Source organism: Taudactylus pleione, unplaced genomic scaffold (genome assembly GCF_031769625.1).
Source record: "Taudactylus pleione unplaced genomic scaffold, aTauple2 ptg000202l, whole genome shotgun sequence".
NCBI lineage: Eukaryota > Metazoa > Chordata > Amphibia > Anura > Myobatrachidae > Taudactylus > Taudactylus pleione.
The window spans coordinates 9,479,651-9,501,576 of record NW_028284604.1 but is presented as its reverse complement, the minus strand read 5'-3'; the positions used below and the strand labels follow the sequence as shown (position 1 = coordinate 9,501,576).

The 21,926-nt window shown below is 40.4% G+C and overlaps 1 protein-coding gene across 2 annotated transcripts in view; it reads right to left on the bottom strand.

Annotated features, from left to right (window-relative positions):
- The window catches only part of KCNN2 (potassium calcium-activated channel subfamily N member 2), a 193,843-nt gene extending 175,406 nt beyond the window's left edge, over positions 1–18,437 (bottom strand). For both annotated transcript variants that reach the window (XM_088477692.1, XM_088477693.1), the window contains exons 1-3: positions 17,457–18,437; positions 17,039–17,134; positions 4,569–4,987 (exon numbers count right to left, since the gene is read on the bottom strand). In XM_088477692.1, coding sequence (XP_088333818.1) covers positions 4,569–4,987; positions 17,039–17,134; positions 17,457–18,437 — 1,496 coding nt within the window. The remainder of the gene's footprint in view (positions 1–4,568; positions 4,988–17,038; positions 17,135–17,456) is intronic.
- Between the last annotated feature and the right edge of the window lie 3,489 nt (positions 18,438–21,926).

Below are 21,926 nucleotides of genomic sequence, written 5' to 3'. Positions count from 1 at the left end.
CTGTATATATATATATATATTTATATATATATATATCAAGATTTTATGTCTGACCAAATGTCATAAGAAGAAGGTATGATAGTGTTTTGTGAACTATCAAAGTATGGACTGTTAAAGATAGATATTTTGGATGAAGGCATGTGCTTATATAGGTTACAAATTAGATTGGTCGAATTAGATTGTATGAGATCTGATTGTATATCTGATTGTGATTCATAATATTATACCATTCCTTGGGCTTGTTCTGTTCTGTATTCCAATAGGATAACGTTGGTGATCCTGCAGAAACCACCACACCGTGCGGTTATGGAATATCATTAATAAAGTTCTTATTTTAAATATACTTTAAGTATATTTATAATGTTATATAACTGTATATTGATGTTTAGTCTTATTTTAATCAGCATTTCATTTGTAGCGTATTATACGTAAATACTGCATCCCTGTTCTAAACATAAATGTTTTATTATTGGTATAATGTTTTAGATCCTGTGTAGGTATAGTTAAACAATGTACTGTGCTTAACCTGAAACTGAAACTTCCCCCTCTCCAATGATACTGTGAGACAAAGGAATTCCAGAATGGGATAGTTTTGGCATGACCCTCAGGCTAATGAAGATCCGACTGCTCACACACAAAGAAGAAAGAACTGACCTATCCGACATCGAGTATATACATATCCCTGCCTGTATCCAATGATCTTATTCCTTAAGGACTATTTGAAAGTGAACTTATAAATTGTACTGCAGCGACTGTTGGAAGTCAGTGCATTCAGAATTGAAGCCTTGTATTGGTGCCAATCGCGCTTGCGTATTGTAAGAGGCGGCACTATTTATTTCTGTTTGCAAATAAATCCTTTGGACTTTGGAACTCCAAGTGAGCTGAGCAGACTTCAAAATGATTTACCTTTGGTAGACCTCCATGAGCTACGAGGTTTCGTTCGACTGCGGGGGCTCGCGCGCTGGATAATCCAGCTAATTTAATTACTTCGGCGCAGGAATTACCCCACGGCTAATTGAATACCCCCCTTTGTGTTCTATTATCCTACTCCAATATTAGAGGAGCAGATTCTTCTTAACATCTAGAATGTAAGCAGAAAAGGGCCCTGATTATTTTAGTTTTTTTAGTGATTGCGTAGGTTTAATATTTGTCCAATTGTAACCTTGTAACTACATTACATTACTCTGGCATTTTATTTTGATTATTTCATTAATTATTTAAATTGCAATTTTGATATTTTTGTTACCGAATAGTTTGTTATATGATCCAAAATTTGAGCACTGTATTTACCATCTATTATTCTACTATATCCACCTATTTGTTTAGAACCTTAGCACCTTGTGATGGCAGCTTCTTGCGTGTGTATTAGGTGTCTCGGAGTGAGGTTTGGTTAATCAGGATAATCTGCAGTGGCTAACAAATAAAAGGTTAGCTGCATTAATCCCATCATATACACCAGACCAGTCAAGTGCATGTCCTTAACAGCATCCAGATACTTCTAATTAGCAATTAAGATGCCCTGTCTACAGTAATACTACAGTTTGTTCTGGCTCACAGATGTGTATTTTTGTAACCTCCTTTCTTATACCTAGTCTGAGGTGTGAAAAATGTACTCAGATACTTCCTAGCGTGCAGTATCCAACATATGAAACAAAGGAGCAATTAGCAATAGATGAACTTTCCCTGATGGCTGCCAATGACAAGTCTGTCTAATCTTAAATAAATTGCAGTGTGGCCTCCAGTTGAGTGTAACAAGCTGCCTTTTCCTGTTGCTAGGACTTATGAGGGAATCCTATGGTTCCTGCTGAGATTCAAGCTAAAACTGTCATTCTGGTAGAGCTGGTGGAGGATGATGTTCCTGGCAGGTGTCTTACTTTAATGAGTCACCAAGAGCATTGGTTCTTAAAATGACAGAAAGTAAAATAAAATTATCACATTTTATAGCAAGACCAAGTAATATACAGTATATATATATATATATATATATATATATATATATAGCAGTGCTTCTGTAGTTGCTGGGGTGCTTAATTATTCATAATGTCAATGGTAGAAATACATTTTCTATTATTGATTTGTTTTCACTTGTAATGTAAAGTATTAGATGTGCCATTGTTCCTCAACTTTCCTGTAGTACCTGTGGATATACCATGGAGAGCTGTTGTTCACTTATAAGTCCCCACAGTGGGGAAAGCAGGACATACATAAGAAAAAAATATACAAAGTAGTTAAATAAATGCAGACATGAAAACAATGGGCAGGGAGCGCCTGTTCAGTATAGAGCTTACAATAGAACTTACAATCTAACTGAATTGGAGACATGGGTTGAACCAGTCACATGAGCGCTCACAATGCTAATTCAGATTTTATAAGCTCTAGCCCTAAACCATACCTTAACCTTCCAACATTTGGCAGGAGGGGATCAGGACAGCATATGTGCGCAGGGGTGTGGGCCACGCATCGTGCAGGCATGACTGAGTATTAGACACCAGTTCTCGCTACGTTGGGTGCGTGTCCAGCGCTTCCTGAGCTGCATGCAAGTCTTTTTAGCTCTACGAGACTGGCATGCAGCATGTATCCATTCACTGCTGCTCTGCAGGTGAGAGAGACCTCCCAACCTATCCCCATCCTGGGACACTGCAGCCCACAGGAGGGATGACAGGATAGCACACGAAAAGCAGGACTGTCACACCAAAATTCTGATGGTTGGGGGGGGGAGCTTTCTTTTTTGTCCCCTCCTTGCTTTTAACCTATGGGCTCTATTAAGCATGTTAAATTTTACTTAAATCGTGTGGCGAGTTTCCGGCAAGTCTGCCTGATGTTTTAAAAAGGCAATCATTTAAAAGGCAAAAACGGCTTGGTTTTACCTTTTAAATAATTGCCACTTTTATCTGGTCAATTAAACAAGATACGCAGGGACTTATATTTACAAACAATTATTTATAGTGTCTATTATGTAAAATGAACTAAAAAAAAAAAAAAAAAGAGTCCAAAACAGGTCAACTTATTCTTTAAGCTGGTGACATTTGTTGGAAACTAAGGACCTTGTTCAGACCCTCTCGCCAGATGCGTTCGCTCGTTAGATGCGTATGCAAATTCTGCAAGGCAGGCGATTGCATGGCAAGGAATTCGCATGCCCACTATGTCTTAGCGTGCGATTGCAATATGTATGCAGACGCCCACCAGCCTGTCCTAAGACACTTGCGCACGTCATCTCGGTAACTGAGTACCATCGGATGCATACGCAGCACTTGTGGTTGACCATACCCTACCGCAAGCACTGCGAGCGGTTCAGAGTAAAAATCAGCCAAGTGCCGTGTACTATGACGCTGCCTTTTAATTATGCACGCCTCTGAAACAGTGTTAAGAAGCTCAGGCATGTCTGCGTTCGCACCTCCACTCCCCCATTTCTAGTGGCCAGCCCCTGTCACCACCCTCAAACGGCTTCTCCTGTTACTCATTCTGCCGGGTTGTCTATGCGCAGTGAGCGAAGGCTTCATGATCGGTCGCACTGGTTTGTGCACGCGCACTGCAATGCGCACAATGCAAACATCGGCAGTCTGCGTGCGAATGCTTCCTAGTGAGCGGGTCTGAATCAGGTCCTAAATTCCCATGCATATAAAGGGCATTTGGTTTACAAACTAGCTGAAATAAAGTCAAATGTAAACCAGACAGCAATATATTTTTGTGAATTACAGATAACTGTGTTTAATAGCTGTCGCATAGTATAAACATTAAGAAACCAAGGGCCTGATTCAGAGCTGCTCATAAGCAGCCGCTCGTTCGCTCCGAGCGATGTTCGCACATCTGCGCATGCGTATGGGTCATAATGCGCATGCGCCAACCAGTCATTGCGGTCGGAAATCGAGCGCTCGCAAAATAGCGAATGCCTGCTAATTTGAGTGACAGGATGAGGCGTTTGTGGGTGGTAACAGGGGAAGGTGCTTGAAAACGTGGAATGGTGATCTGAACGCAGGCGTGCCAAACGGTCAAAACGGGCGTTTTAATGGTGTGCATAATTAACAAAGCAGCGTCATCGACCACATCACTTGGTTGTTTCTTAGCCTGAACTGTTCGCAGTGATTGCGGTAGGATAAACCTACCACAAGCACTGCGAGCAGTTCAGATACCTTTCGATGTACTCGATTAATCAAATAAATAGCGGAGATGACATAGGATGCGAGCGGCCAGGGGGCGTCTTTACAAAATAGCGAGCGCATGTTTCGTTCGCTCGCTCAGACATAGAGGCGTCAACAGACCGCAAAGAGCGAGCGCTCAATTTAAATAGCCGGCCCCCTTTTCTGAACGAGCGAGCGCAAATAGCGTCCGGCTCTGAATCAGGCCCCAAGTGCTTTTAAAAGGATTCAGTGAAACATGGTCTGAAGTAGCAGCCTTTGTGCCGAGAAGGCTTTCAGTCAAATTAGCCATTAAGTGCTAGAAAAATGAAACCGGTGCATCTGCATAAAAAAATCATGCTAAAACCAACGATTCGGAGCATCATTAAATATAAATGAAATACTGTTATAGAGAGATCATTAATAGAAATGAAAAGAAAATAGGAGCCTTACCTTTCACAGGCTCGGACAGTCCATGCAGCAATTATCCATAATGAAATGCTAAAAACCAAAAGTACTGTTCCGGGACATATTGTCATTAAAGTCTTCATTACAAAACGTGTGTTGAAGTTTATTTTGTTTAGTGCTCCAATGCTTCGAGAAGAAGCGTCTGTAAAAAGTTTGCTATGTAAAAGCATAACTCTGGCAATAAGATATAGCCTTAAGAACATTGGTATAGACAAAATAATATCCACATCAGCTGTAGCCGTGGAGGGAGTATAAGAAAAGGCAAGTCGTGCTGTCCATGTGAATTTATAGTCTCCCGGTATGGGATGAATTGCACACACCAGTATTTCCAAGCAGATAAAAAAGATGCGTTCGTAGGTCATGGCTATTCTCCAGTCATCAGCTCCGTTATCCACCATGAACAACTGCAAGTACAAAGTGTTTCATCAGTAGTTTTAGTTGTACAGTACATTCTAGCTCTCTAGGTTACATATGTCAAGTAAATATATACTATTAATAATAACTGATTACCTTTAGATTATATAACTCATTACAATATAACATAATTCTAGGTTATTAATGGTTATTAAAAATTAGCATGCTGTACAGTACAAAACAAACACTACATGCAAAACATAATGATACAATAGGTCACTATGGAAGCCGACTTTGTAAGACCTTTACTGAAACCCATGCAACATGACTGACAGTTACTAAGATTTCCAACAATGTGCTTTAAGATGCCTATGGTCTGCAGTACAAAAACAAACATGAGCAAGATGAACATTAGAAGCCGTTCTTATCTCGGTTAGATAACAAGAATATGAAAATAAAACTGGTGTTAGTGACCCTTTTTAGTAAACCATATAGTAGAAAACAGTCTATCACAGAGGCATTTCTATAATGGGCGCACCGTGCCAGAGCCTTTGCAATTTTCTGCATATGCGCCATTTTTCCGAAATATCCCTGGATAGATGGAAGAAGGTAGGGAGAAGGGAGCCTGCTGCATGGAGGAACTGCCTGCTATACACAAGCCCTCCCCACAAGCGTTGATATAACTCTGGCCTATCACCTCCTGAGACAACACAGAGGCATGCTTAGAGACTTTTATGGAGACTGGTGCTAGGAATAAAGGTAATGTTGTCTATAGCAATTAGTAAGGTGTTTGCGTTAATTCATAAGCCGGGTATACACTGGAGCGATGTTGTTACGATTTGGACAGATCGTAACGACATATCGTTCAGTGTGTATGCACGATATGCGCGCCCCCGCAGTCGCATGCAACATCGTCAGTTTTGATGTGCTGCACATCAAACGTGATGATATCGCATGCGACCCCATTCATGTTAATGAAGGACAGAACGAGTGATCGTTCCGTCAGTCATAACATCGCTCTGATGTGTACCCGCGGTACAATATGACATCATCCAGTGTGCACCCAGCCTTAAGAGAACTAGAAAAAAAGCAAATATGAAACGTGCTTTTCATAAATATTCCCCTTTGTCCCTCAGTGGTAAAATAAGTAGACTAAATAAATAAATAAATATATATAACATTTTTAGAGCTACTAAAAATAATTTTATTTGTATAATGCTACGGGTAGGACCAACATAGCCAGAGTGATAACTAACAATGATGCATCATGATATTATACAACTCATTACATTACAAATCTTAGGACAGGCAGGATAAGCTGTCATATTAAACAAACTTTGTACATTGATATATGAAAAGAAAAAAGAAAAACTGAGCACTAGTATATGAATATAGAACATCAAGGAAATATGCAATTTTAAGAAGCACAAAATATCTGTCAACGCTTTGTATAGACAACATGGTGGTACACGGTTTAGCATTGCTGCTTCACATTGCTGGTCCAAAGGTTTGATTCTGACCACAGTCGGAAAAAAAACATACTGGCTTCTGACAAAATCGGACCCTGGTTTGTGTAGTAGGAAGTTTAAACAGTAAAATTAAATGGGATAGGTACTGAAGTAAATTGTTTAAGTTTCTGCCTATTTTGGTAAAACAGGTGGTGCACTTTAACGAGTGTTTAACTGCCTGAATTACCACTGAATCCACCAATAAAAACATGTTCCAATGTGTTATTTGGAAGTTTCGGGAGAATCAGAGAAAATATAAAAACAACTTATTACAGTGAAGAAGAAAAATATATTTACAGTTTCATATATTTATGAAAAACACAAAAACCTGTAACGTTTTTTTACCCGAAACAGTTTTCCAAAGCCAGCAGAACTCAAATATCAAATTGGAAGATTAAGTAATTGCAAACATGTTTTCATAGGGTATACAGGCAAGTGAAATAGTTATCTACCATAATTAAACAATTACACTCTATTAGTTTTTATGCTGGAAAAGAAGCAACATGCAATGCTTATTGTAGGTAAAGTAGTTCTTTATTTGAAACCACTTATCTGAAAACTCCTCTCAATTACCCATTGAGATTTGAAGATTGTTGTCATGGACACAGAGTCGTAGGAGGAAAATAGCTATGAAAAGGTTGCTCTGAAATGTTTCCGTTGGATGACCATTTACTAGATAAAAAGTGTTTCCTCTTTATACTGCTTGATTGGGACACATGCCAAAAGATACATTATAAGGAGAGTGGAGCTAAATCAAAGAAGGTTGTATTAAAATAAAAAGGTTGTATTAATAAAAATGTTGTATTAAAATAAAAATGTTGTAAAATAACAACAGGATGAAGCAGGTGAAACAAAAAATTTAATGCTTGATAGTATCTTCATTTTCAGTAAACATTGCTGTTCAATAGTTGGACAAAGGTGATGTATAACACTAAGGGATATATTGATTAATGGGAGCTTTAACAAGCAGCCTTGATAGCCGCATGGGAAAGCCTATTTAACAAGGTCAGAAATGGTACAAATACCGGCGGTTATCCTCCTCGCACTATCGCAACCTCAGAATGGAGATAGCAGGGGACACCTACCAGAAGAAATAATCACCATCAATTGTTTTTCCAATCTCTATTTTATCTATGTTTAAAGTTTTAATAAAACTGTAAGGAATCCCAAGACTGCAACTTTATGCACAATACCAGTTTAAGTCATGGTGTACATTCTTGTGTCTGAATGTGCAAGCAAGACCTGAGACACCCACAACATGCACCAGCCCTGTGTTAGGTGCAGAATCTCTATCAGAGAATTGCCTCCAATGTAAGGGATTAAGGGGGGTATCCAATTAGCCCCAATATATTTTTTGGGGGGAGGGGGACAAAAAGTGGGGATTTTTAGCCGAAAATCCCTATTTTTCACCGATTTTTTTTTTCACCACTCGCCCGAACAAATAGGATAATTTGTCCGAAAACACTTAGGATCTATGTTCGGGGCTAATTGGATACCGCCTGAAGAGTCTGTGCACGCAATCAGTTATGCAACACGACCGCGTCTCTGCCATAATACGCCAATAGTGAATATCCGTGCATTTTAAAGGCACCTCCCAGTCACCACCCAGGAATGCACAACATACTTCTGAGACAATGCGTCTCTATCGGTACTGCAACTCTGCTCACTCACACCATGGAATGCACTTAGATGCATACACACATGATAATGAAGATTTACACGAATATCGGCATTGCGTCAGATTTAATCACTAAGTGACTGGTATACTGTAAGTTTACTGAGCACAATAGTGTTTTCTTACTTTCAACTACAGAGTCTGGCAAGCTTGTGCTGCCGGTCCGCCCGCCTGTCTGATTGAATTGATATGAATCACTGCATCCAAATTTGGCCAAACGGCACATGCTATTGCAGTAATCCATTTGTAAAGCACTGCAGAATATCCTGGCAGCATATAAACAAATGCTAGTAATAACAATTGCAATATAATGTAAATTCAATAAAAATTGGCTGTGCACTCTAACTTACTATTTAAGAGTTGGCTGACCTCACACACACAGGAGATGGGGATCAATGATTAACCTGGTTATACATCTTTATGGATTAAAAAAGCAATCAGATTTTGGATGTATAATAAGAGGCCACACACTGTAGAAAGGCTATGGAGTTTTGTTGTACTGATCAACTAACATCTTATATGTGAACAAATCTGTCTGTGGTCCATCAGTTTTAAAAATTCACAACATAGGGACCGAATTGAAGGACTATTATAGATACACTACAGTTTTATAGTAATGTTAAATATATGTTTTAATTTTGACTAGACTAATTTAGAGAACTGAATGTTTTCTTATTAGAGTGGTGCCCTGGGGTGGCTCAGCTGGGCTGGTTTGGGGGTGTCCTGCGCTCTGGATTTGAACCTTAGTATGTTAGGGACCTACCCTTAGAGGTTACCGTGAAGTGGTGGGTAGGCCCATAACCTTGGCCATGATTATGCTAAAACCTCTATTTATTGCAAAATTTTTATTGCAAAATGTATTATATATAATTAGTAATTTGAAGTTGTGCACTTGTAATTTGTCTTTTTGTGTCTGCAATTATAGTCTCCACAGGTAGCACCTCCCATTATATATATTCAGGGTGTGCAGTCTAGGGTCCTTTTCCATATACTGTATTCAGTGTGCTCCTTTGCACACCTGAAGGTACGAGACACCTTCAGCCTGGACTAGCACCCCTCCTCCATTGGTATTAAGCAGGTAGTCTGGCATTGTGACTGCACAGTATTAAAAGGTACAATTTAGGTAAGTCCTACAAATTTATATACTGTGTGAAGCTTTGGGTTGATTTTTGGGGCATGGGTCCCCTGGATTGCTTTGGTTGGGCTGCTTCAGGGCATTACATTATAACACACTTTTCCGTTATTGCACTTTTTAATACTTCTATTGTCTGTTTATTATATATGTATTTTCACATCTCTATTCTTATATATGCAGCAGTAGCTGCTCTTATCGATCCAATTTTACACTTCACTTTTCTTATTAAAGTGGTGCCCTGGGGTGGCTCAGCCGGTCTGGTTTGGGGGTGTCCTGCGTTCTGGATTTGAACCTTAGTATGTTAGGGAACTACCCTAAGAGGTTACCGTGAAGTGGTGGGTAGGCCCATAACCTTGGCCATGATTATGCTAAAACCTCTATTTATTGCAAAATTTTTATCGCAAAATGTACTATATATAATTAGTAAGTATGATGCCAAAACCCTTAACAAATTTGAATTTGTCAGAGAAATAGTCATAGCTGTGACAAATATTTTTATGCTAATACCTCTTTGTGTTAGCTGGGCCATGAGACTATGATGGAGTATAGAAACAATGTCTCTGGTACATCTAAGTTCATAAAAAGAGTTTATATAACAAGGCAGAAAAATATCTATTAATGCTAATTTTTCCACATATATGGGACTTTTAGTTCCAGAAGAGCATGTTTATTTTATTCTTTGTGGTTGAAGTATACTGATATACCTATGAATTTAAGTAATTATAAATAAATGTATTTTACTATAAAAGTGGATTCCCATACGAATTTTAAAATGTAATCTGATTTTGAGTTTATTTTACGGATGTCCAGGAGAATTCTAGTGGCCACTTACCCTGGAGGGCCTTTTTTTTTTTTTTTTAAATGTTGATAAGAGAGAGTGCAGATATAGCTATGTGGCTGCTATTTTTGTCTGAGATCCCCAGTGAGGTATGATTGCACTTCTTCAGCTCATTAGCACCAGAAGGTACTCCTGTGGTGATTCAACCCTCACCACTTTGTGCAAATGTGTCCGTTAACTACCATATTATTTCTCTGTGCATAATAGCTAATTTTACCTAAGCAGAGCCGGTAATATAGCGGCTCCTAACGTTACATGTAAGTTTGCAAAAAAAAAAAATGTACTCAGAGCGGAACAACTTACGTTTATGTTCAACTTGATATTTATAGATAGGGGCCATGTAAATTAATATTAATTTACAATCAAGAGTATTGTTTCAGACCGATCAATGAATGTAAACAGAACCCTCTGCCAAAACGTAGCCAACAACCTTATGGATACTAGTGTTCATTCTAGCACCCTGCACCTGTCACAACCCGTTCAGTTCCTCTTTCCTGCCTGAGGTGTCGCTCTTTGCTCTGGTGCTTCTAGCACACTCTGGTCTGTATCTCAGCAGTTTGCTTCTTCAGCTGAGTGTGCTAGAAGCACCAGAGCAGAGACCGACACCTCAGGCAGGAAAGAGGAACTGCACGGGATTTGACAGGTGCAGGGTGCTAGAATGAGCACTAGATATATTACATATACAATCATATAAGCAGATCATACAATAAAGTATAGAAATGCTATTGAGACCAAGGGAGAGAGGGAGGAGGTGATGGCTGGAATCAGACAGACTTATGTGGGCCATACATCTAATGGACGAATGACCAATGCCAATCGCCTGGACTCCGCTGATTGGTGGTTTCTCGGGGGATCAGCAAAATACAACATATTAAAAATCCCCAACTTGCCAATTTTTGTGTCAGAATCAGTGAAAAGAGATTGTCAAATATGTTGGATTTTGCCAATCACCCAACCCATCATCGGCAGAATGGGGAATTGACCCAATTAATAGCTGATGTATGGGCAGCATTAGTCTTCCTCATTTGACCCATTTAATCTTAGTTTTTTCCAATAATCTTACATTGATTTATTTACTGCCAGTTATTTATTTAGCGCACACATATTCCGCAGCACTTTACTGAGAATATTTGTCCATTCACTTCAGTCCCTGCCCCAGTGGAGTTTACAATCTATAGTCCCTACACATGTACATACTACTAACAAACTAGCGTTAATTTTTGCTGGGAGCCGAATTAATCTACCAGTATATTTTTGGAGTGTGGGAGGAAACCAGAGTACCCACGCAAGCAATGGAAGAATATACAAACTCCACACAGTTAGGGCAGTAATGGGAATCGAACCCACAACCACAGTGCTGTGAGGCAGTAATGCTAACCATTACACCATCTGTGCTGCATTTGTAAATAATTTTCCTTCATTGAGCTTCAATAGTTATATGTGAAATACTGCATAACAGACCATTAAAAACTGTTTTTTGTCTCTTACCTGACCATTTAATGTGTGTTCTGGGTCTCTCTCTTTTAGTGTTTTTGCTCTCTCTAGTAGTAATTTTCTCCATTAATCTTTTTTAGTCTCTCTCTTTCTTTTAGAGTTTCTCTCTTTTTTAGCCACTGTCTATTTAAGTCTATCTTGCTCTCTGTCAGTCTCTTTACTTTTATCTTTCTCCATTAGTCTCTCTCCGATTTAGTTTGTTTGTGCTTTCCTTTAGAGTCTCCCTCTCTATTCTGCTAGTACAATCTCATATGGGGGTCTAGTTACTAAGCAGTGTTAGGAGACAGAGTGAAAAGTGATAAGGTCCCAGCTAATCCGCTCCTAACTGCCATCTCACAGGCTGTGTTTGAAAAATGACAGTTGTGAGCTGATAGGCTGGCACCTTATCACTTTCTTATCACTTTTCATATGTCTCCTAACACTGCTTAGTAAATAGACCCCTTAGTCCCTTGCTCTCTCAGTAAGTCTCTCTCATATAGGCCACCAGCTCTTTCTATATAGCTATTTGCACTGTGTGCATCATCTTTTTATTTTGTTCTTTAAAAGCATCGGCATGCAGGCACGCACTGTTCACATTAGGTCCCAAAAGGCAATTTATCACCCTCCCAATAGAAATATAGTATAAATCATGGTTGGCAGAATGATTGTAGGCATCCTAGCACTGTACAATGCTGGGACCCCATTTCCTTAGGGTCCTTTCCTCCCACCACATCTTACCTTTGTAGGCGGGATGGGGCAGCATCTTCAGGTCCTGACAAACAAGCAATGTGGCCCTTGGCAGTGACAATGTAGCTCAGTGGCATCCTCTCAGCCTACGATGGACATGGAGCAGCCACAGTTGGCAGCTTCAAAGGTAAAAAGCTGACAGCTGCCGCTCATCAATCTCATGGACCATCAGTCAGTGTAGTGGTGCTGCAGGGGTGGGGGGACCATGAATGAGGGACATCATTCAATCATTTAGGTACCACCTGAACTATGACAACCAACGCAACTTCTTAGGCGCGCCTACTGGTGGCACCAGTCCTGTTAGCACTTACTCACTATAGATTATGCACAGCGCATGTACAGAAAGTGGACTTTACACTTAAGCATCTGGATGGTCTTCCCACAGCATATCAAGGTGCATCTACTCTATGCTCTCCGGAGAAGCCCCAGCTGGGTAGACCAAAACTAACTTTGCACTGTGCCGCTGCAGTTTTCATTGGACTTGCTGAATGACTTCTATTGTGTTTGTAAATGAGATATCAATGAAACAGAATTTAAATTGTAATTGTTTTGTTTAATGTTATTTTGAGGCATTTCCCTTATGTAACCTTTATTGCACTGGGAATGAATCTTGGCTTAGTACTAAGTAATCCCACAGAGACTGCAGAACTGAATGAAAACATGAACCATTACTCTGCAGCCTGAAACATTGCAGATAATTTTCCCAGTCACTTACACTAGATAAAGGGAAGAGGATGTTTACCAAATAACAATTTCCTCAAGATGTTTAAATAAATGAAATAATAATGGTGCTGCATTATAGTTATATATGCAAGATAATAACTGCATAAGAAAAATTGTTCTCATAATCATTAAATATAGGAAACACAATTCCTTATGTCCTTAACCACCAGTGTCAGAGTATGTTCTTACAAGAGGGTTTTTTTTTTAACAAAAGCTTTTCTGTGTGCTATCCTGTAAATTAATTTGCAATATTAACATATGAATGCATTTGGATTAATGGGGTATCCTCCATTAACACCCTCCACTAAAGGTGCAAGCATGCTGGTTGCTGCAGCATGTGACATGCAGTGCCACTTGCATATATAGTAATGATCTAATTCAATGCTGCAGATCACTCGAGTCTTATAAATCTCAATATTTGACATCCTAACTTACAATGACAATATGATCATCTTTATAAAGGTGTCATCATTTGCATAGAATGCTCCTGACTCATCCAGACACCAAATGATTTCGGCAGGCTGTATTGTAACGGGGAATTTCAAACAAGCACCATCAATTTCTTTAATTATGTGTGGATACAAGGGAATCGGCCATGTGTGTTCTTATGGATATGCAGTGGAACGGTTCATGCTGCATGGCTTGTTGTAATGAGATTAACTACATCCTTAAACCTTGTTTCTGCTGAAAGAATTTTATAAATTGGGGGAAAAAGAATTATATTCGTTATTTTGTGTTAAAAGAAAATAGTATTTTTTACTGGATTATAGTTGTTATCTTAATTAGAAGATTCCTGGCCTTATATGTTGTGTAAAAATGATGAAATATATAATTTTTTTTCTCCTCTATATTGGTGGATTAAATTATACACTTACACTGACTATAACTATAATACAGGATAGTATGTCATTATGTGAACTACTGTATATCAGTCATTGCACATACGCTAACTCAAACGCAGACTGAAATCATCAGAAGAACAAAACAGCATGAATAATAACCTGCTAATACAAAGGCCAGCACTTTGCAAAATACCCCAAAAGGTTAATAGCATTAAGAAATACTTCCAACAGAGTTGTTATTTTCATACCGTACTTACTGCCTGTGGCATCTAATAAAGTAAAGCAATGTTTTTCCAAAACAATTTGGCAATGTCTTCATCCATGGAGCCGCAAAATGCCCTTGGCAAGCAATGTGCTCTCATGCTTAAAGAATTCTTCGAAAATTAACCTGGTAAATAATTCACTCTCTGCACAATGCCAGCCAGGTTTTCACAAACAGAGAACAAAATACCCCCACCTTTACAGCTCTGAAGCTATTTGTGATCTATTATCCTGCATCTGTGTGATCATACTTTCTGCATAAGCTAGGGTTTCCCAGGATACACCCTAGCAGACACGTTATGCATTCATATGGGGAATTACCTTTCCCTGTGATCCTTTGTACATGCTGAATCCTAAACTAGTACCAATAAGTCCATATTCTTCACAAAAGGTACACTATGAGCAGAGGAAGCCCCCACTGATTGCTGCTGCCCCCCCCCTCACCCTGCCTGCACAGATGATTAGAAGCTGCTCTCCCCACGCACTGCGGCACTGCGCATGCGCGCTATACTCCCAGCCGCACACACAGGCAGTCCCGGAGAAGCCGGGGGATTCCGAGCCGCCGGGGTAACCCCATCATCATTAGCAGTCTGCGGGCTCGCTCGGCACATCAGCTATCTTTAGCTTCGGATACATTAATAATGCATGGAGCCCAGTGAGTGAGGGGCACCTCGGACTGCCAGCTGCTGCCTGCGGTATGTAACTGTAGTGGGGAAAGGACAGGGATTCCCCCTCTCCTCTGCTCTGGTCTCCAGCTAAGGAGGAAAACGAAGCAAGAGCACCTCTAGCGATGCCTGCTTCCTTTTCTGATCCATACAACAAAAACAACAACAAAAAGACATTAGTTTATCAGAAATCATGAATAATAATCATAATAGTATATAATACTGAAATTACAAATATAACGCTATAAAATTCAGAAATGACAGTGTAGCCTGTGATTATATTTTCAGCGAGGTACACACACTGCTGGAGTTGTTACACGGAATATGGGTAACTGCTGTGCCAGGCGGCACATGTAAATGGATGTGCATAGGGCACATGGATGAGAGTCGCAGAGAGCAGGGACACGGATGGGGAGTGATCGCGGCTGTGGCTGTACAGGGAGCTCTCCGAGGTGCTGAACGCTCTGCAGCGCACACAGGAGACTACAAATCATTTACATATACATGTGCCACACAGACATATATGCATGAATATACCCCAGTGCTTATGTAACCTGTGTAACCTGACGGATTGCTACAGAATACACAGTAACACGAGTCTGGCCGTATTGGGTTGTGAGTAAAATAATGATTCTATAATGACTTTCCTGAAGGAAACCTCTTATTCTGACATGAACGAGCAGATCAATGTGTTTCATCTGAAGAGTCACTTTATGGAGTATACACACGGGACTGTGGTACTGTTTAGTTAACTTTATCTGCATGAATTTATTTACTATTGTATTGTATGAATAGTCCTACCATAGTACCGAGAGTGTGGGGGAATCTAAACATCAGATTATTATTAATGCCGCTTTGTAAGAAGCGATCTCACAAAGTATATTCTCTCTGTAGCAGTGTATAATCTCTATGTATCACTATTTTGAGACTTCCCGTGGGGACAGAACATTCATTGGCACAGTAAGGAGACAAAATAAACAGACGACATTAGGAATCCGCTGGATTTTCGTTTCACTTGCAATAAATGTGACTTTACCATTTAATTCAGCTACTTCCCATTCTCATCCTCATTCATTTTATAGTCTAATCATTCATCACCGCATTACACTATGGGTGTACTACAAAGCAAGCACACTCTCAGGCGGTGAAAATATATTTATCTATCTATCTATATATATATATATATATATATATATATATATATATATATATATACAAAATCACTATTATGAATCACCCGAATTTACTAACTGACCAGATACGACTTCAACACACTTGACATAGGAACCTTAGCTCATCCATACATTTTAGCATTTGTTATGGAAAACTAGTGTGATCTCACGTTTGAAGAAGCTTCTAGTTATAGTACTGTATATACTGTATACACATGTATTTTAAACGGACTGAAAAAGACCATTGTCTTAATAATCAATGTACCCTATTTCTTTCTAGTTTAATTCCTCTGGTTACTAGCACATTGCATAATTAGCTAATATTAAACATGGCATTGGAAACGACTATTAACAACACATCATTAGTAACATTAAATATTGCGCATAAAGAAACCTCAATTTGCAATAGAATTTCCATCACTTAAATGTAATATAACTCCAATAAAGGCAACATTTTCACTTCTTCAAATCTACAAAAAAATGCCAGGTGAATTCCTGCATGGGAGATATATATACACATATACCCCCTATACGTGCATAAGATTTGAAAGCACTGAACATGCTATAAGCCATGCTGCTAGATCTAGTAGATACAATGATTCAACTGTCAAATAAATAAATCGTTCAGTTGAAACAAACAGAATTTATAACACTTCGTGCGTGAAATAATGTGCACCCACTAAGGATACATATAACTGTCCCATCACTTCAACCATCTACTGGACTTTCATAAAGAAAACAGACAGATCGAATAGTTCAACAAAATAAGTGGAAGCTGTGTGTCATCATACCGAATGAAGTTTACTCATAAAAATGAGAAATAAAAGTTATAAATCGATAGACACATAGATAGATAGATAGATAGATAGATAGATAGATAGATAGATAGATAGATAGATAGATAGATAGATAGATGTAACATTTAAAAAAGCATGCGTGAAATATAATTATTACTGATGTGGGTAGTTTGGGAAACACTACGAAATAAAGCATCATCATTTGCAAAAAAAAATGAAATACATTTTACATATTCACAAAGATGTAATAAAAATGGTAATTTACCTGAATTTCCCTTGCGTGGTATACAATAATAAGACCAAGCAGGATGATCGTGGAAAGGCTTATAAGGCATTTTAGAGCTAATGAGTACAGCGAGCCCTGTAACAGAAACACGGTTCAGACTGGTGGAGGGAAGAGAAAGTTGTCATTGTCAAGTAACTCAGACACAGAATAGAAAGCACTGGGACACGGCATTGCCCGCACCTGGGACTACTCTCTGGGGGCAGAATGCTGCACTAGGACTACGGGGAAGCTGTCAGGGCAACTGTATCACAGGCAGCAGCACACATAACAATACCCACTATGTAGCTAAGTAAATGACACCATGTAACAAAGTGCTGCAATGCTTCCCACTGTGCAATAATCTGCTGATATCAGTAAATGTCCCAGCGGCTCTGCAGCCAGCCAGCTCCGGCATTACCTTGTCATAGGCTCCCCAGGAAAGTTCCGTCTCTATGACCATGACCACGATCCCAAACATCCCGAAGATCAGTGCGTAGTCGCTCAGGCGTTTGCGCTTCTCGAAGAGCGCCCTGCGGTGCCCCAGCTTGTAGCCGATGTTCTGGTTCTTCTTCTTGCTGGACTTGCTGCCCCCGCCGCTGCTGCTCTGCCCCCCGCCCCCCGCCGCCTCCTGGCCGGAGCTGCCGTACGGCACCAGGTTGTTGGAGTGGTGCTCGGGCTTGGAGACGACTATCTCCGGGGCAGAGCTGGAGATGGGCTGCAGCGGCTGAGACTCCGAGTCCAATTCGTGGAGGTTCCTGCGGGACGCGCTGAGGTTGCTGAGCGGCCGCATGACGCCGCCGTTGTACCTGCAGCTGCTCATGGCTATTTCCGTGAAGGGGTTACTCTCCCGGCGCTGGCTGTCGCTGGGGCTCGCCTGCTGCCGGCTGTGGCACTGGTGGTACTGGTGCTGCTGCTGGTGGTACTGAGCTCTGCACGAACTGGCATGGCTGGAAGGCGTCAGCTCACTCACGTTGAGCTGGCTGCCCTGCCGGGAGGAGGAAGAGGATAGCGGCGAGGAGTTGCTGCGGAGAGCGCCGGCGGGGATGGGAGAGGAAGTCCGCAGGAGGGGCAGCTGGTCCCCGTGGAAGGAGCAGCTGTTGCACTGGAGGCACTGGCCACCGCCGTCCTGATGCTGCTGCTGCTGGTGGTCCGGGCTGTGCTGCTGCTGCTGCTGCTGCTCTGGGAAACAGCCGGGCGGGAACTGCAGCGCTGTTTCCATGTCAGGGCTGATAAATCTGCTGCCGCTACAGGAGCGCCAGGAGGCAGCGCACCCAGCGCAATGCGTGTTGCTGCTGTCAGCGACGGGGATGTCCCCAGCACGGGAGGAAGGGCCCATCTCGGCTCCCGTAGAATCCAGGCAACGCGTCCGATTGGTCGGGCGGACCAAAACAACGGGCATGACGTCAGCGCCTGGGCGGAGACTCGGGGCGGAATTGCTGGGGAGTGCAGCGGCCGCGGCTCAGTGTGCTCCGGGTCGGGGAGCTTCCAGCACATGTGTCCCGGCGCCTGGACCTCGCAGGTGGGTGTCACACTCCGGCTACCAGCTGCGCTCCTACACCGGCCACTGAGCTGCACACCACTATGCTGGGGATATGGTACATGAGGGCATCCCTGGGCATGGCAGCATGTCAAGTACCTACACTGGGGCAGGGCATCGTGTTGGATGGTTGTTATCCGCTGCAGATGGCACTCTCTGTATGGACTTGCTCTTTTGAGGATGTCTTGTCGCCACAATCAGCCCCTGCAACAGAATCACACATACGTATGTCATTATTAGTGGCAGACACAGGCTTCGTGCACAGTAACTTATTTCTGCAGTTCAGTACTAGATACTATAGTCAGTTGTTCAGCCATAATACCTGCAGGCGTATACACATTGCCTACTGAATATTTCGTGTTCATCGTCAGATAACTTACAAGTGAACTTTGTTTCTGTTACATAAGTTCCTTTATAATGTATACGACAACACATTCATCCTGTCTGTAATATTGGTTTGCATTTAATTATACCAAGTGATAAAGGTATTTTTACTCTGAAAAATGTCCTTAGAATATGATAGGCTGGGGTTTCTCTATTCTACTGTTGTATAGATTATGATATTGGCAGGCACGATGTACTGTAATTCCCTGTAAATAAAGTATGCCATATGTGGATTTTGTTCATAGTGTTCATTATACACAGAGCTTGTGTACTATTTAAGGTACAGATCTCTGTCCATCACTTATTGTACTTGCAGCAGCAATTGGTTGGTTGTAACTCTATCTTAAATTTATCAGGTTATATTTATGCTTTGATTGCTCATCACTTACTCTAGTAGAGACCAGCAGTTAAACTTCTGCACATTAAAAGGCTGTATACAGTATATACACTTGGTTTTATATAGAAGAACATTTTACATACATTTCTTCATTGTTTTATTAGTGTTGTTTCAGGTGGCTTTTGTGTTGTTTAATACTGGGAGATTTTCTGCACTAATTGGTCTTAGGGCACAGTTTGTCCCCACCCACCTCATAGACATAATTATGCACAGAAATCTTTTAGAAAAGAAGCCATTAGGCACTGAAATTCCACAAAACATACCTTGCATGATTAAGTTTATTGTTCAGATTATATTCATTTTGACTAACACAAGGACTGGCTAGATCAGGGATGATTTAACTGTTAGTTCAGTGACCTGAATACATATTGCAATAATAGTGTATGGGTGTGTTTAAATGATATGGTAGCACTTATATGTAAATAAATATACACTTCCCAAGTGGTTAATAATTATGCTGCCTAGTTTACAGAGAAGATACTTTCAGCCCTTCAGTAAAATATTGCATTCAACAAAAAAAATGTAAACCGTGGCTATTCATTTAATAGTACCACATAGACAATTATGATAAACCTACAACAAATCTTAAGCTGCATACACACGTAAAGATTATCTGTCCAACCAGCCAACTAGTTGATTGGTTGGAATGAAAATCTGGTAATGTATGAAAGCAAATGACAATCAGCAATTTGCTCCCAAATGCCGGAAAATGGACAAAAACTGTTGTTTTAACAAATTGTTTAGATCAAACATTTAACAAAATTGTCTGTATGACCATTTTCATCTGTTTTCTGGGATTTAGGAGCAAATTGCTGATTGTCATTTGCTTTAATACCTAACCAGATTTTCATTCCAACCAATCAACTAGTTCGATGGTTGGACAGAAAGTCTTTACGTGTGTATACAGCTTTAGTCAACTAATGTTAATAGGGAGAGCACTAAAACAAGATTGAACATAGCAGACTTCTATTTTTAGCAACATTCAGAGGAGCTATTAAATGATGATACATTTAATATTAATCACCATGCAATTGATTTTCACATAAACTTAGTATATAATAGGTTATTGTTGTTGCTATATTCATAAATGTGTCTTCTCAAACATTGGAATGGCAAGAGTAGATGTATATCAACTTTCTAAGCTGAAAACTAAGGGACCTAGTAAATTCTCATGTACATTCTGGAAATGTTAAGCTAAAACAGGAAAATTGTTGGTTCAATTATTCAAGGTCATTAATATTTATTGATAGAAAAAGCACGCCTAATACACTTCTGTACTTAATTAGGATAATAAGTAATGCATTCATAACTACGATTGTTTTCAGATTTTCCCCCTTTCTTCTTTAATGGTCTAAGCCAGGGCTCAATGCAGAAATAAGCTAAACTTCATTTTGTCAATAATTACATATTTCTCTTTGTCTTCACCTCAGCTTTAAAGACAACATAAGCCCCTAGCACAGTTCATTCTGAGAAGAGGGGGTGGAGCTACAGAAACCAGACCCAGAGTTACGTGGGTGGACACATTCTCCACTCTCCATTGAGCTTTGTCCAAATACACAGAAAATAACTGTCAGGTTATGTGTACGTGGCTCAGATCAGTGATTTTCATTTAAGTAGACACATGTCTTCCATTCACCTGGTCAATGTATGGGGAAACTGGTGGAAAAACAGCCATGTGCACATGACCTAATCAATGTATTTACATGCAGAGATATAATTAATTTACATTTTTTTAAAAAGTAACAGATCTTCGAAGGGACATTATACTGAAATATGTTACTAACAGTCATTTGTTTGTTCTGTAGTTATTGTGCAGGGTTTTTTCCCTCTGCCTGCCCCCTCCCATCTGACTTTATCATCTCTGTCCCTCGTTTCTCCCCTCCCTCAATCTATGAATCTCTGTGTCCTCCCTCTGTCTCTCTCATCTCTGTCACACTTCTTTGTCTCTCTCTCATCACTTTCCCCTTCCCCTGTTTCTCTCTTTTTCACTTGCCCCGCGCTCTCTTTTTATCTTCCACCCAAGCCCCATCTTTCAACTATGTTCTCCCTCTGTCTCTTTCTCATCTGTCCTGCTCCCCCCATCTCCCGCTCTCTGATCTCTGTCCCAGGTAGGGGGTTGTGGGTGAGGGGAGAATCGCCTCCTATTCTGGTGCTTGTAGCACTCTCAGTTGATACAACAAACTGCTGAGATACAGACCAGAGTGTGCTAGAAGCACCAGCGTAGACAGCGACACCTCAGGCAGGAAAGAGGAACTGCACGGGTTGTGACAAGTTCAGGGTGCTAGAATGAACACTTTAGTCCAGTGTGGAATCATGCCTATTTCTTCTGCTATGGGATATAATACAGTTTTTTGAACAGTTACCTATACATCAATTGTTGTAGATATCCTAATGTTGTACTTAACCTGCTAATTAAATAGAGGAAAGTCCAATATCTGGAGATATAGGGCCTGATTCGGAATCACATGTAATGCAAATGGAATGCTCATGTGACTATATACATGTTCTGAGTAGTACGCATCTATACGATCACACCATCCAACTCATCCATCTGCAAAAGCTGCCGTCAT